This window comes from Somniosus microcephalus, unplaced genomic scaffold (assembly GCF_052327205.1).
Source record: "Somniosus microcephalus isolate GS21.2 unplaced genomic scaffold, FLI_Smic_1.0 unresolved_chr2, whole genome shotgun sequence".
In the NCBI taxonomy this organism is placed as follows: domain Eukaryota; kingdom Metazoa; phylum Chordata; class Chondrichthyes; order Squaliformes; family Somniosidae; genus Somniosus; species Somniosus microcephalus.
This window is the reverse complement of record NW_028225180.1, coordinates 18,632,665-18,648,827: the sequence shown is the minus strand read 5'-3', so window position 1 is coordinate 18,648,827 and position 16,163 is coordinate 18,632,665. Positions and strand designations below refer to the sequence as shown.

General features: G+C 49.6%; 1 protein-coding gene across 1 annotated transcript in view; it reads left to right on the top strand.

Annotated features, from left to right (window-relative positions):
- Positions 1 to 16,163, top strand: part of LOC147092224 (G protein-coupled receptor kinase 2-like) — a 117,690-nt gene that overhangs the window by 11,151 nt on the left and 90,376 nt on the right. The window contains exons 2-5 of the mRNA XM_085975888.1: positions 12,721 to 12,794; positions 13,843 to 13,944; positions 14,482 to 14,556; positions 14,739 to 14,800. Coding sequence (XP_085832014.1) covers positions 12,721 to 12,794; positions 13,843 to 13,944; positions 14,482 to 14,556; positions 14,739 to 14,800 — 313 coding nt within the window. The remainder of the gene's footprint in view (positions 1 to 12,720; positions 12,795 to 13,842; positions 13,945 to 14,481; positions 14,557 to 14,738; positions 14,801 to 16,163) is intronic.

Sequence of the window (16,163 nt, the reverse complement as noted above, 5' to 3'; positions counted from 1 at the left end):
GGGACTCGGAACACTAAAAGGCATAACAGCGACGATCAAAATAGAGGAAAATGCAAGCCCAAAGTTTTTTAAGGCCAGACCGTTACCTTATGCGATCCGCCCAGCCGTCGAAGCAGAGCTGGAAGGTTTGGAACTTTCAGGAGTACTGTCCAAAGTGGACTGGAGCGAGTGGGCTACACCCATCGTTCCTGTAATGAAGAGGTCGTTGAGTAATATGCCTGGGGAACCAAAGAAGGTTTGCATCTGTGGGGACTTTAAGGTAACAGTGAACCCAGTCCTTCACACTGTACAATATCCGCTTCCGCGGATTGAAGATATTTTCGCCTCGCTATCTGGAGGGAAACGCTTCACTAAGATTGATCTGGCCCAGGCGTACCTGCAAATGGAGGTAGAAGAAGCCTCGAAACAGTACCTCACGATCAACACTCATAAAGGTCTCTACCAATACAACCGGCTGGTGTTCGGGGTAGCATCAGCTCCGGCTATTTGGCAAAGGGCAATGGAACAAGTCCTGCAAGGGATTCCAGGGACCCAGTGTTATTTGGACGACATCCTGGTCACGGGCGAAAATAACAGTGATCACCTCGCCAACCTGGAGCAGGTGCTCACTAGATTGAAAGAATATGGGCTCCGAGCTAATCGCCACAAATGCGAGTTTTTCCAGAAGCAGATCTCGTATTGTGGCCACGTTATTGATAAAGAGGGGTTACATAAGTCCCCTGAAAAGATTGAGGCAGTAGTCAAGGCTCCAGCACCGGAAAATGTGTCACAACTGAGGTCGTTCCTCGGGCTGGTGAACTACTACCATAAGTTCTTGCCGAATTTGTCTACCGTACTACACCCACTGAACACCCTACTGCAAACAGGGGTACCATGGAAGTGGAGTGACGAATGTAAACGAGCTTTCCAGAAGAGCAAAGCATTGATCACATCAAAAGAGGTGTTGGCTCATTTCAACCCAGCACTACCAATTCGGTTGGCGTGTGATGCATCACCCTATGGTATTGGAGCGGTGCTGTCGCACAAATTCCCGGACGGCTCGGAGAGGCCAGTAGCCTTTGCGTCTCGGTCACTAACCTCAGCCGAGCGTAACTACGCCCAGATTGACAGGGAGGCCCTCAGCCTAGTGTGAGGAGTGAAAAAGTTCAATCACTATCTGCACGGGCAGAAGTTCACCTTGCTGACTGACCACCAACCACTTGTCTCCATCTTTAATCCAAAGAAGGGCGTTCCGGTGATGACTGCGCAACAGCTACAAAGATGGCCCCTTTTTCTAGGGGCGCACCAATATGAAATCGAGTATAAGGGCACGAAACAGCATGGAAACGCTGATGGGCTATCATGCCTGCCACTGCCTACTGTGGAGGAAGCACCAGCAGTGGATCCTGTTGAAATATTTCATTCGACTATAATTGAATGCTTGCCAGTAACTAACGCTGGTATAGAGAAGGAGACCCGAAATGACCCGACACTATCTCGGGTATATGATTTGACGGTGAAGGGATGGCCAGCACATGGCGACTCACTGTTGCCAGCATTCTAATCCAGAAGAGAACAGCTGTCAGTATGCCAGGGGACCTTGATGTGTGGATCCCGAGTGGTAATTGTTGAGTCTGTGTGTCCAGTTATGTTTAGGATCAATCACTGGACACAGACAACAAGAATAACTTTTAACAGGTCTTTACTATTCGGAGGTCAGGGCTGAACTGCCCAGCAAATCCTTACACAACACTTATATACCGGTGTGGTCACCACCGGTATTACAGTATACAGCAGCCAAGAGAAAGTAGTACATCTCTTAAAGTAGTTCTCTTAAGGTGGAACAGGTTACATACACCACAATCCTCCCTTTTTAGCTTAACAGTTATATCCCCATTTAACATAACATAATAACATATATACAACTTCATGCAAAACAGTTCAAAGATTCAGTCTCTGAGGAGGTCTCCTGATTTGAGTTGGATAACGCCTTTCAGTGGTCTCTGATTCTCGTTGTTGGGGTGACTCATCTAGTTGGTCTCTTATGGATTGGACATCATCATCAGGTACATTCACTTCTGAGGTAGATGCTTCAGGTTCACTAACTTCTTCCACGGTTGTCTCTGCCGTAACCATGGGTTCGACCCTTGTTCTCGATTCTACCAGTTGGTCAGCATGACGCCGTATTACATTTTCACCAACATCTACCGTGTACATCAGGGGTCCTTGTCTGGCCCGAATTGTTCCAGATTGCCATTTCTCGTTTTTATAATCCCGGGCTAACACTGGTTGTCCTATTTCGAAACTCCGAGTGGTCTTGTTATTTATGTGCTGGTACTGTTTGTTTTCAACTTCCCTCCTTGTACAAATCTCTCGGCCAACCCGTTTGTAGCCGGATGATATGGGGCAGAGGTATAATGTTTCACCCCATTCTTCTTCATGAATCTCTGGAATTCTTCTGACACGAACTGCGGTCCGTTGTCTGAACATATTTCTTCTGGCAATCCATTTCTTGCAAATATCGTTCTTAACACCGCGATCGTCTTTTCCGAGGTAGTGGTAGTCATCTTAATCACTTCTGGCCATTTAGAATGTGCGTCCACCGCAACTAAAAACATGGAGTCCATGAAGGGACCAGCAAAGTCAATATGTACACGTTGCCATGGAGTTGAAGGCCATTCCCATGGATGCAGCGGTGCAATCGGAGGTGCATTTTGCACTTTTTGGCACCCTGAGCAGCTTTTCGTCAGATCCTCTATCTGTTGGTCGATACCTGGCCACCACACATAAGCCCTAGCAAGGCTTTTCATCTTGACTCCCCCCAGATGACCTTCATGCAGTTCCTTTAGAACTCTCTCTCTTAACTTAGGAGGAATAATCACCCTTGTTCCATACATCAATGTTCCTTGACAGACGGACAGCTGTTCTCGTCTTGCTGAGAATGCCGGTAACAGTGGATCACCATGTGCTGGCCATCCCTTCACTGTCACTTCGTAGACCCTGGACAGTGTCGGGTCGTTCCTGGTTTCTCTTTCAATACTTGCATTGGTGACTGATAAACATTCAATGATGGTCGAGTGAAACAACTCAACAGGGTCAACCGTCGGTGCCTCCTCCTCTGTAGGTAGTGGCAGGCGCGACAGCCCATCAGCATTACCATGCTGCTTTGTACCTTTGAATTCTATCTGATATTGATGTGCCCCTAGGAAAAGGGACCATCTCTGGAGTCTCTGTGCTGTCATCACCGAAACACCCTTCTTAGGGTTAAAAATGGATACCAACGGCTGGTGGTCTGTCAGAAGTGTAAACTTTTGGCCCTGCAGGTAATGATTAAACTTCTTTACTCCCCACACAAGGCTGAGAGCCTCCCTATCTATCTGAGCATAGTTGCGCTCAGCGGAGGTCAATGATCTGGATGCGAACGCAACTGGCCTCTCCTGGCCATTTGGCAACTTGTGTGAGAGTACTGCCCCAATACCATATGGAGAAGCATCACAAGCCAAACGAATAGGCAGCGTTGGGTTGAAGTGAGCCAACACTTCCTCTGAGGTGATCAATGCCTTGCTTTCGCGAAAGGCCCTCTTACAGTCCTCGCTCCACTTCCATGGTACTCCCTTCTGCAAAAGAGCGTTCAGCGGGTGCAGCACCGTGGATAAATTTGGCAGAAACTTATGGTAATAGTTAATCAACCCTAAAAACGACCTCAATTGGGATACATTATCCGGAGCGGGAGCCTTCACAACAGCTTCGATCTTGTCAGGAGACTTATGAAGCCCCTCCTGGTCAATGACATGACCACAGTACGAGATCCGTTTCTGAAAGAATTCACATTTCTGGCGATTAACTTGAAGTCCATATTCTTTCAATCTGGTGAGCACCAGTTCCAAGTTTGCAAGGTGTTCCTCGTCATCATCTCCTGTAATCAGAATATCGTCCAGGTAACATTGTGTACCTGGAATCCCCTGTAATACCTGCTCCATGGCCCTCTGCCAAATTGCTGGAGCCGATGCCACTCCAAAAACCAGTCTATTATACCGGTACAAGCCTCTATGCGTGTTGATCGTGAGATACTGGCGTGACTCTTCCTCAACTTCCATCTGTAAGTACGCCTGCGCCAGGTCTATCTTGGTGAAGTGTTTCCCGCCAGACAACGAAGCGAAGATATCCTCAATCCGCGGAAGCGGATACTGCACCGTGTGAAGCACCGGATTAACAGTGATCTTGAAATCTCCACAGATGCGAACCTTCCCCGGTTCCCCCGGCTTGTTGCTCGATGAACGCTTCATGACGGGGACAATGGGCGTGGCCCACTCACTCCAATCTACCTTAGACAGTACTCCTGAACGTTCTAGCCCTTCCAGCTCAGCTTCCACAGCAGGTCGTATTGCATAAGGTACCGGTCTGGCTTTGAAAAATTTCGGGTTTGCATGTTCTTCAACCTTGATGTTTGCCGTAATTCCTCTCAGTGTTCCCAGTCCCTGTTGGAACACCTCTTTAGCATCGTCCAATATTCTGGACAATCGTTTAGGTTTGACATCTTTTGTACCGGAATCTACCGTTAGTGCTTTTAAGGAATGCCAGTCCATATTTATTTTCCTAATCCACTCCCGTCCCAGTAGTGGTGGACCTCCCTCAGGTAGCACATATAATCCATCCCTCGGCTTTCTTTGCCCTTGTGGACCACCTTTACCTCTATCTTCCCGAAGGGGTATAATCTTTGCCTCGTGTATGTTTTCAATACAATCTCCGTATCCCGTAGGGGAATATGTGGGAATAACCTTTTGTAATCTTTTTTATTCATGACCGTCAATGCCGATCCAGTGTCCAATTCCATCTTCACTTGGACTCCTGCTATCTGAAGTGTGACCCAAATTGTTTGGAGGTCTGCTTCCTTACCAACATTGTGTACTCTTAGACTACCCAGTTCATTACTGCTGGAGTCTGAATCTGACTTCTGTTCGTTCGAACTGTTCTCTGTCACCTTGTGTACCTTTCTGTACTTTTCCTGCGGTGACTTTTTGTTGCTGGTCTTCTTTCCTGACCGGCATACTTTAGCTATGTGACCAAGCCTGCCGCATTTTCTGCATTCCTGATTTTTGAACCAGCACTGGTTTTGATCGTGCGTTGTCTTTCCACAACGATAACATTTTACTGTACTCAAGACCATTTGATTGGTGCTGAGTTCCGGTGACCGTAGCTGCATTTCCGCAGTGCCTCTCGCTGCGGCTTCGTGCGACGCTGCAATAGTGACAGCTTTATCAAGCGTAAGCTCACTCTCCTCAAGCAGTCGCTTTTGTGTTCCTTCTTTTAACAATCCACACACAAATTTATCTCTCAGCGCATCTGCTAGTCCTGTTCCAAACTGACAGTACTTTGCTAGCTTACGCAGTTCAATTAAAAATTCAGCGTTGCTTTCGTCTTTCAGCTGCGTTCTTCTGTAAAATTTAAATCGTTCTGCTATCATCAGCGGTGTGGGGTTTAAATGATTTTTCAGGACAGTAACAATATTCGTGAAAGTCTGATCCGCCAGTTTATTTGGTGATAGAAGGTGCTTCAATAGCCCGTATGTTTTCGCACCCATTGAGCTTAATAAGGTTAGTGCTTTCTCATCATTTGGTACCTTATTTGCTGTACAATAAACTTCCATGCGTTCTACATACGTGGTCCAATCTTCGATATCGCTATCAAAGGTATTAATGCTCCCATGTTTAGGCATCCTTGCAATTTATTTTAAAAAAAAATCTTTTTCTCAAAATGGCGGCTTCCCGCGCTTGTCTTCTTCCCCCGCCTACTAAAATGGCGGCTTCCCGCGCTTGGCGGTCTTTCCCGCGCTCGTCTTCTTCCCCCGCCGACTACAATGGCGGATTCCCGCGTTTGCCTTCTTCCCCCGCTGGCTGCAATGGCGATTGCCTTGCTGCTGCCGTTCTCGCCTCCCCAGCGGTTCTCACTCCCCGACGCTGCTTTGCCTCGCAGCCCCGCTTGCAGCCCGGTCCTTTACACCGGCTGCATTTGAATTCTCCACGGCTCTCGTGCCTTAAGCTTCTCAACTCCCCGACGCTGCTTTGCCTCGCAGCCCCGCTTGCAGCCCGGCCCTTTCTACCGGCCGTGGTCGAGCTCTCCACCCTTATTCCTCCGTTTTCCCTCCCCTACTCCACAGCCAACGCGGCCGACTTTCTGCTCGTGTTACCCACCACCATGGTAGAAGGGATGATCACTGCCTGTCGCTGATGGAGGGCTTCGTGGTCAGAATTCTTTTTCTTTTTAACCCGGGTTCTCGATGCCTCCCGTGCGATGGTGCTCAGCAGGATGATGAGGGCGGATGCCTCTTCTCGACGCCCGTTCTGAGGACGAAGCTGCCTTGGATGTAAAACTGCCGCAGGGTAAGATCGGACTCGTCGCCACTGTTGAGTCTGTGTGTCCAGTTATGTTTAGGATCAATCACTGGACACAGACAACAAGAATAACTTTTAACAGGTCTTTACTATTCGGAGGTCAGGGCTGAACTGCCCAGCAAATCCTTACACAACACTTATAAACCGGTGTGGTCACCACCGGTATTACAGTATACAGCAGCCAAGAGAAAGTAGTACATCTCTTAAAGTAGTTCTCTTAAGGTGGAACAGGTTACATACACCACAGTAATTCCACCCAAGTTAAGGGAGAGAGTGCTCAATGAGCTTCACGAAGGTCATCTGGGAGGGGTGAAAATGAAAAGCCTTGCTAGGGCTTATGTGTGGTGGCCGGGGATCGATCAGCAAATCGAGGACCTGACAAAGAGCTGCTCAGGATGCCAGAAGGTCCAAAATGCACCACCACATGCCCCTCTACACCCATGGGAGTGGCCCTCATCTCCATGGCAACGGGTGCACATTGATTTTGCTGGTCCATTCATGGACTCAATGTTTTTAATAGCCGGGATGCGCACTCGAAATGGCCTGAGGTGATCAAAATGTCCTCCGCCACCACGGAGAAAACGATTGCAGTCCTGCGGACCATTTTTGCCAGGAACGGCTTGCCAGAGCAGATTTGCTCTGATAACGGACCACAGCTTGTGTCCGAAGAGTTTTGAAGATTTATGAAAAGGAATGGGCTAAGGCATTACACATCCGCCCCGTATCATCCAGCCACAAATAGATTGGCTGAGAGGTTCGTACAAACCTTTAAAAAGGCAGTAAGGGCCATGTGCGATGACGACATTCCACTGCAGCATAAGGTGGACAATTTCCTGTTAGCCTACAGAAATGCGACACATGCAGTCACCAACCAGGCCCCGGCCATGATGTTCTTTAACCGAAGGTTGAGATCTCGTCTGGATTTGCTCAGACCAAATGTACGAAGAGATGTTGAGAGTAAGCAATTCCAGCACATCAATGAGAAGCCGACAAGGAGCTTCAATGTAGGGCAACCAGTCTTGGCCCGCGACTACCGAACACAGAAATGGCAACCAGGAACGATATGCACATGGCAGGGGCCACTAATGTACACAGTGGATGTTGGGGAGAACATTGTGAGACGCCATGCTGACCAGATCCTAGAGTCACATGAACGAGTCAACCCCATGTCTCGGCCATACGTACCTGGTGAGGAACCCGACGTACAGGTCGCATCTACCTCAGAAGCAGTAGCATCGGAAGCTGATGAACCAACCGACGACAGGGGGCCAGAATTGCCTCCGCACCAAGAGCAAGACACTCGGGAAAGGCGTTATCCAGAAAGAATCAGGAAGCCTCCCCAAAGACTGAATTTATAAATAGACTATTTTCAGCTAATGTTGCATGTTAAAAGTGTTAATTATAATTAGTTTGATATTTAATTGTTAAATGAGTGTTATGGTACTGTTAATCTAAAAGGGGAGGAATTGTAATGTATGTACCTTTAAGGGGAGAACTACTTTTTACAGCTCCTGTATCCTGTAGTACCGGCAGTGACCACACCTATATATAAACCCTGAGTAGGGATCTGTACAGTTAGTTGCAGTTTGAACCCTCATTCAGTAAACACCTGTTGATCGTTCCCTGCAGTCTGTTGTCTGATTATTGAAGGACACAACATTAAGATACACAGATATAACAAATATCTCCAAGTTTGCAGACGACACAATGCTGGGTGGCCGTGTGTGCTGTGAGGAGGATGCCGAGAAACTCCAGTATGATTTGGACAGGTTGGGTGATTGGGCAGAAGCATGGCAGATGCAGTATAATAATGTGGATAAATGCGAGGTTATCCACTTTGATGGCAAAAACAGGAAGGCAGATTATTATCTGAATGGCAATAGATTGGGAGAAGGGGAAGTGCAACGAGACATAGAAACATAGAAGATAGGAGCAGGCGTAGGCCATTCGGCCCCTCGAGCCTGCTCCACCATTCAATGAGATCATGGCTGATCATCCAAATTCAGTACCCTGTCCCTGCCTTCTCCCCATATCCCTTGATCCCTTTAGCCTTAAGAAATATATCCAACTCTTTCTTGAATATATTTAATAAATTGGCCTCCACCGCCCTCTGTGGCAGAGAATTCCACAGGTTCACCACTCTCTGGGTGAAGAAATTCCTCCTCATTTCAGTCCTAAATGGCTTACCCCTTATCCTTAGACTATGACCCCTGGTTCTGGACTCCCCAGCCATCAGAAACATCCTTCCTGCATCTAGTCTGTCCAGGCCTGACAGAATTTTATAGGTTTCGATGAGATCCCCTCTCAATCTCCAGTGAGTATAAGCCCAATCGACACAATCTCTCCTCATACGTCATTCCTGCCAGCCCAGGTATCAGCCTGGTGAATCTTCGCTGCACTCCTTCCATGGCAAGAACGTCCTTCCTCAGGTAAGGTGACCAAAACTGCACACAATACTCAAGGTGCGGTCTCACCAAGGCCCTGTACAACTGTAGCAAGACATCCTTGTTCCTGTACTCGAACCCTCTTGCTACGAAGGCCAACATACCATTTGCCTTCTTAACCGCCTGCTGCACCTGCATGCTTACCTTCAGCGACTGGTGCAAAAGAACACCCAGGTCTCTTTGCACTTCACCTTCTCCCAATCTATTGCCATTCAAATAATAATCTGCCTTCCTGTTTTTGCCACCAAAGTGGATAACCTCACATTTATCCACATTATAGTGCATTTGCCATGTTTCTGCCCAATCACCCAACCTGCCCAAATCGTACTGGAGTTTCACGACATCCTCCTCACAGCTTACCCTCCCACCCAGCTTTGTGTCGTCTGCAAATTTGGAGATATTGCATCCAATTCCCTCATCCAGATGATTAAAATATATTGTGAACAGCTGGGGTCCTCGGACCGATCCTTGCGGTACCACACTAGTCATTGCCTGCCACTCGGAAAATGACCCGTTTATTCCAACTCTTTGCTTTCTGTCCGCCAACCAGTTCTCTATCCAAGTCAATGCCTTGCCCCTAATCCCATGTGCCTTAATTTTGCACGCTAATCTCTTATGTGGGACCTTATCGAAAGCCTTCTGAAAGTCCAAATACACCACATCCACTGGTTCTCCCTTATCTATTTTACCAGTTCCATCCTCAAAAAATTCCAGTAGATTAGTCAAGCATGATTTACCTTTTGTAAATCCATGTTGACTTTGTCCGATCCTGTCACTGCTTTCCAAGTGCTCTGCTATTATATCTTTTATAATGGACTCTAGCATTTTCCCCACTACCGATGTCAGGCTTACCGGTCTATAATTCCCCGCTTTTTCTCTACCACCTTTTTTGAATAGTGGGGTAACATTAGCTACCCTCCAATCCATGGGTACTATTCTAGAGTCTATCGAGTTCTGGAAGATGACCAGCAATGCATCTACTATTTCTAGGGCCACTTCCTTAAGTACCCTAGGATGTAGCTTATCAGGCCCTGGGGATTTATCGGCCTTCAGTCCCATCAATTTTCCTAACACCATTTCCCTACAAATACTGATTTCTTTCAGTTCCACCCTTTCATCAGACCCTATGTTCCCCGACATCTCTGGGAGGTTATTTGTGTCCTCCTTTGTGAAGACAGAACCAAAGTATGTATTTAATTGGTCTGCCATGTCTTTGTTCCCCATTCTAAATTCCCCTGATTCTGACTGCAAGGGACCTACGCTTGACTTCACCAATCTTTTTCTCTTCACATATCTATAAAAGCTTTTACAGTCAGTTTTTATGTTCCCTGCAAGCTTACTCTCATATTCTATTTTCCCCTTCTTAATTAATCCCTTTGTCCTCCTTTGTTGAATCCTAAACTGCTCCCAATTCTCAGGATTATTGCTTTTTCTGGCCAATTTATATGTCCTCTCCTTGGATCTTATGCTATCCCTAATTTCCCTTGTTAGCCACGGTTGAGTCACCTTTTTTGTTTTATTCTTATGCCAAACTGGGATGAACAAATTCTGTAGCTCATCCATTCGGTCTTCGAGTGTTTGCCATTGCCTATCCACCGTCAACCCTTTTAGTGCCATTCCCCAATCAATCCTACCCAACTCGCTCCTCAGACAATCGTAGTTTCCTTTATTTAAATTGAGGACCCTAGTCTCTGAGTCAACGACTTCATTCTCCATCTTAATGAAGAATTCGATCATATTATGATCGCTCCGACCCAAGGGGCATCGTACAACAAGATTGCTAATTAATCCTTTCTCATTGCATAATACCCAGTCTAAGATGGCCTGATCTCTGGTTGGTTCCTCGACATATTGGTCCAGGAAACCATCCCATAAACACTCCAGGAATTCCTCCTCCACAGTATTGTTACTAATTTGGTTGGCCCAATCTATATGTAGATTAAAGTCACCCATGATGACTGCTGTGCCCTTATTGCACGCTTCTTTAATTTCCCTTTTAATGCCATCCCCAACCTCCGCCTTACTGTTGGGAGATCTATATACCACTCCCACTAATGTTTTTTTCCCCTTAGTATTTCTCAATTCTACCCATACAGATTCCACATCATCAGAGCTAATATCCTTCATTACAATTGTATTAATCCCTTCTTTAACCAGTAATGCTACCCCACCTCCCTTTCCTTTTTGCCTATCTTTCCTGAATATCGAATACCCCTGGATGTTGAGTTCCCAGTCTTGGCCATCCTTGAGCCACGTTTCCGTAATCCCAACCAAACCATATTCGTTTACCTCTATTTGCGCAGCCAGTTCATCCACCTTATTACAAATGCTCCTCGCATTAAGGCACAAAGCCTTCAGGCTTGTTTTTTTAACACTCTTAGACCTATTAGAATTATTATTTACTGTGACCACGTTTGATTTAAACCATTGATTTCTCTGACTGCCACTTTTGTTTTTCTCCTTCCTATCTTTTGCTTTTATCCCTGTTTCCCTTTCCTCTGTCTCCCTGCTCAGGTTCCCAACCCCCTGCCATTTTAGTTTAAACCCCCCTGAACAGCGCTAGCAAACCTCCCCGCAAGGATATTTGTCCTGTTCTGGTTCAGGTGCAAATCGTCCGACTTGTACAAGTCCCACCTTCCCCAGAAGCAGGCCCAGTGATCCAGGAAACTAAAGCCCTCCCTCCTGCACCAACTCTTTAGCCACGCATTCATCTGCTCTATCCTCCTATTCCTATAATCACTAGCATGTGGCACTGGGAGTAATCCAGAGATTACAACCTTTGAGGTCCTACTCTTTAATCTGTTACCTAGCTCCCTAAATTCTTGCTGCAGGATCTCATCCCTCTTTCTACCCATGTCATTGGTCCCAATGTGAACCACGACCTCTGCCTGTTCACCCTCCCCCTTCAGAATGCCCTGCAGCCGTTCAGTGACATCCTTGACCCTGGCACCAGGGAGGCAACAAACCATCCTGGAGTCACGTCTACAGCCACAGAAACGCCTTTCTGTTCCCCTTACGAGACCTGGGTGTCCTTGTGCACCAGTTGCTGAAGGTAAGCATGCAGGTGCAACAGGCGGTTAAGAAGGCAAATGGTATGTTGGCCTTCATAGCGGGAGGGTTCGAGTACAGGAACAAGGATGTCTTTCAGCAGTTGTACAGGGCCTTGGTGAGACCACACCTTGAGTAATGTGTGCAGTTTTGGTCGCCTTATCTGACGAAGGATGTTCTTGCCATGGAAGGAGCTCAGCGAAGATTCACCAGGCTGATACCTGGGATGGCAGGAATGACGTATGAGGAGAGATTGGGTCGATTGGGCTTGTACTCGCTGGAGTTTAGAAGAATGAGAGGGGATCTCATTGAAACTTATAAAATTCTAACAGGACTAGACAGACTAGATGCAGGAAGGATGTTCCCGATGGCGGGGGAGTCCAGAACCAGGGGTCACAGTCTAAAGATAAGGGGTAGGCCATTTAGGACAGAGATGAGGAGGAATTTCTTCACCCAGAGAGTGGTGAACCTGTGGAATTCTCTACCACAGAAGGCAGTAGAGGCCAATTCATTAAATATATTCAAGAAGGAGTTGGATATATTTCTTAAGGCTAAAGGGATCAAGGGATATGGGGAGAAGGCAGGGACAGGGTACTGAATTTGGATGATCAGCCATGACCTCATTGAATGGCGGAGCAGGCTCGAGGGGCCGAATGGCCGACTCCTGCTCCTATCTTCTATGTTTCTATGTCTCAGTCCCACACCGGGTGTGACATCAGGCTCACTCAGCACAGGCCGGGGACGGAGCCTGGGCCTTTCCTGATCTGTGTGTGGTGCTCAGCACCGTGCGGAGGTAGACGGTGCCCTAACCAGTATCGAGGTTTGACTGTCTCTCTCTCTCTCCCTCTCCCCCGCAGGGTATCTGTTGATCAAGGACTTCTGCACAGAGCAGGCGCCAGAGGTGCTGCCTAAATTCAACTTCTACGAACAGGTAAGAGAGAGAGAGAGAGACAGAAAGATCTAAATAGAAAGATCTCCCATTTCTGCAGCGTTTTTCACCACCTCAGGACGTCCCACAGCGCTCTACAGCCAAAGAGGTTGTGTTGGAGTGTGGTCACTGTTGTAATGTAGGAAAGGTGGCAGACAAGTTGCACACAGCAAGATCCCACAAACAGCGATGAGCTAAATGACCAGATCATCTGTGTTAGTAATTTTGGTTGAGGGATAAATATTGGGCCTCAGGAGACCGGGGAGAACTCCTCCTCCCTGCTCTTCAGAATAGTGGCCGTGGGAACTTATACGTCCACCTGAGAGGGCAGATGGAGCCTTGGTTTAATGTCTCACCCCAAAACACGGCACCTCCGACAGTGCGGCACTCCCTCAGTACTCACCCTCCGACAGTGCAGCGCTCCCTCAGTACTGCCCCTCCGACAGTGCAGCGCTCCCTCAGTACTGCCCTTCCGACAGTGCGGCGCTCCCTCAGTACTGCCCCTCCGACAGTGCGGCGCTCCCACAGTACTGCCCCTCCGACAGTGCGGCGCTCCCTCAGTACTGCCCCTCCGACAGTGCAGCACTCCCTCAGTACTGCCCCTCCGACAGTGCGGCGCTCCCACAGTACTGCCCCTCCGACAGTGCGGCGCTCCCTCAGTACTGCCCCTCCGACAGTGCGGCGCTCCCTCAGTACTGCCCCTCCGACAGTGCGGCGTTCCCTCAGTACTGCCCCTCCGACAGTGCAGCACTCCCTCAGTACTGCCCCTCCGACAGTGCGGCGCTCCCTCAGTACTGCCCCTCCGACAGTGCAGCACTCCCTCAGTACTGCCCCTCCAACAGTGCAGCGCTCCCTCAGTACTGCCCCTCCGACAGTGCAGCGCTCCCTCAGTACTGGGGAACCAGGGAGTGTTGGTGTGGGATTGTGCAGCTCGTGTCTCTGGAGTGGGGTTCGAAGCCAAGACCACCTGATTTTGAGGATGAAAAGTGAGTGTCGAAGCCTCTGCCCCTGCTCGCTACAGTTATTGGCTGCCTGATGTTTGTGTTTCCAGATTCGAGCCTATGAAAGGTTGGGCAGTGAGGCGGTCCGCACTAAGAGAGCGGCGGAAATCTACCAGGAGTTTATCCTGCGGGAGCTGGTCAGGTCCTCACATGTAAATGTCTTCCGCTCTCCCTCCCTCTGTGTTTCTGCATGTGTGTTGCCTGTGTTTCTGTCGATGTGTTGCCTGTGTTCCTGCCAGTGTGTTACCTGCGTTTCTGCCTGTGTTTCTGTCCATGTGTTGCCTGTGTTTCTGCCTGTGTGTTGCCTGTGTCTCTGCCTGTGTGTTGCCTTTGTTTCTTCCTGTGTGTTGCCTTTGTTTCTTCCTGTGTGTTGCCTTTGTTTCTTCCTGTGTGTTGCCTTTGTTTGTTCCTGTGTGTTGCCTGTGTTTCTGCCTGTGTGTTGCCTGTGTGTTGCCTGTGTCTGTGCCTGTGTTTCTGCCTGTGTTTCTGCCTGTGTTTCTGCCTGTGTCTTGCCTGTGTTTCTGCCTGTGTTTCTGCCTGTGTTTCCGCCTTTGTGTTGCCTGTGTTTCTGCCTGTGTATCGCCTGTGTTTCTGACTGTGTTTCTGACTGTGTATCTGCCTGTGTATCGCCTGTGTTTCTGCCTTTGTGTTGCCTGTGTTTCTGACTGTGTTTCTGTCTCTTTCTGTAGGCCTTTGCTCAAAGTTCCATCGCAGACGTCCAGTATTTCCTCAACCGGAATCAGTTTCCCCCTGAGCTCTTCCAGGTCCGTGTCTCCATCCCGCCGCTGACTGTAGACCTCGTCCCTGTCCCCGTCTGTCTCCCATCTCCGCCTCGCGTCTTCCATCCCCTCCCCCGTCTCGCTCAATCACTGGAAACGTTGTTCATCCCATAATGTCTCCTCTCCAGAGAGTGATTCTGTTTTTTTTCCTCCCCTTTGACCTCCAGCCAATGATTGATGAGATCTACCAAAGTCTGTCGGAAAGCATCTTCGCCCGATTCTTGAACAGGTCAGTCCGAGTGGTCAATCAGCGGGGGCCAGAGCGAGCCCCTCCCCCATCGAATCCCTCCCCCTCCCCCAACCAATCCCCATCCCTCCCCCCCTCCCCCAACCAATCCACATCCCCCTCCCCTCTCCCATCCCTCCTCCCCTGCCCCAACCAATCCCCATCCCTCCTCCCCTCCCCCAACCAATCCCCTCCCCCCTCCACCAACCAATCCACATCCCTCCTCCCCTTCCCAACCAATCCCAATCCCTCCACATGCCTCCCACCCCTCCCCCATTACCCCTACTCCTTCCCCCATCTCCCACCCACCCCTATCCACAACCCTGTGGGTGAGGATCAGTGGGTACTGAGGGAGACGGGAGCCTCTCGGTCCCTGTGGGCAAGGGTCAGAGGGCACTGAGGGAGACAGGAGTCTCTCGGTCCCTGTGGGTGAGGGTCAGGGGGCACTGAGGGAGACAGGAGCCTCTCGGTCCCTGTGGGTGATGGTCAGTGGGTATTGACGGAGACAGGAGCCTCTCGGTCACTGTGGGTGAGAGTCAGTGGGCACTGAGGGAGACAGGAGCCTCTCGATCCATGTGGGTGAGGGTCAGGGGGCACTGAGGGAGACAGGAGCCTCTCGGTCCCTGTGGGCGAGGGTCAGTGGGCACTGAGGGAGACAGGAGACTCTCGGTCCCTGTGGGCGAGGGTCAGTGGGCACTGAGGGAGACAGGAGCCTCTTGGTCCCTGTGGGTGATGGTCAGTGGGTATTGACGGAGACAGGAGCCTCTCGGTCCCTGTGGGTGAGGGTCAGGGGGCACTGAGGGAGACAGGAGCCTCTCGGTCCCTGTGGGTGAGGGTCAGTGGGCACTGAGGGAGACAGGAGCCTCTCGATCCATGTGGGTGAGAGTCAGTGGGCACTGAGGGAGACAGGAGCCTCTCGGTCACTGTGGGTGAGGGTCAGGGGGCACTGAGGGAGACAGGAGCCTCTTGATCCATGTGGGTGAGGGTCAGTGGGTACTGAGGGAGACAGGAGCCTCTCGGTCCCTGTGGGTGAGAGTCAGTGGGCACTGAGGGAGACAGGAGCCTCTCGGCCCCTGTGGGTGAGGGTCAGGGGGAACTGAGGGAGACAGGAGACTCTCGGTCCCTGTGGGTGAGGGTCAGGAGGCACTGAGGGAGACAGGAGACTCTCGGTCCCTGTGGGTGAGGGTCAGGGGGCACTGAGGGAGACAGGAGACTCTCGGTCCCTGTGGGTGAGGGTCAGTGGGCACTGAGGGAGACAGGAGACTCTCGGTCCCTGTGGGTGAGGGTCAGTGGGTACTGAGGGAGACAGGAGACTCTCGGTCCCTGTGGGCGAGGGTCAGTGGGTATTGAGGGGGACAAGAGCCTC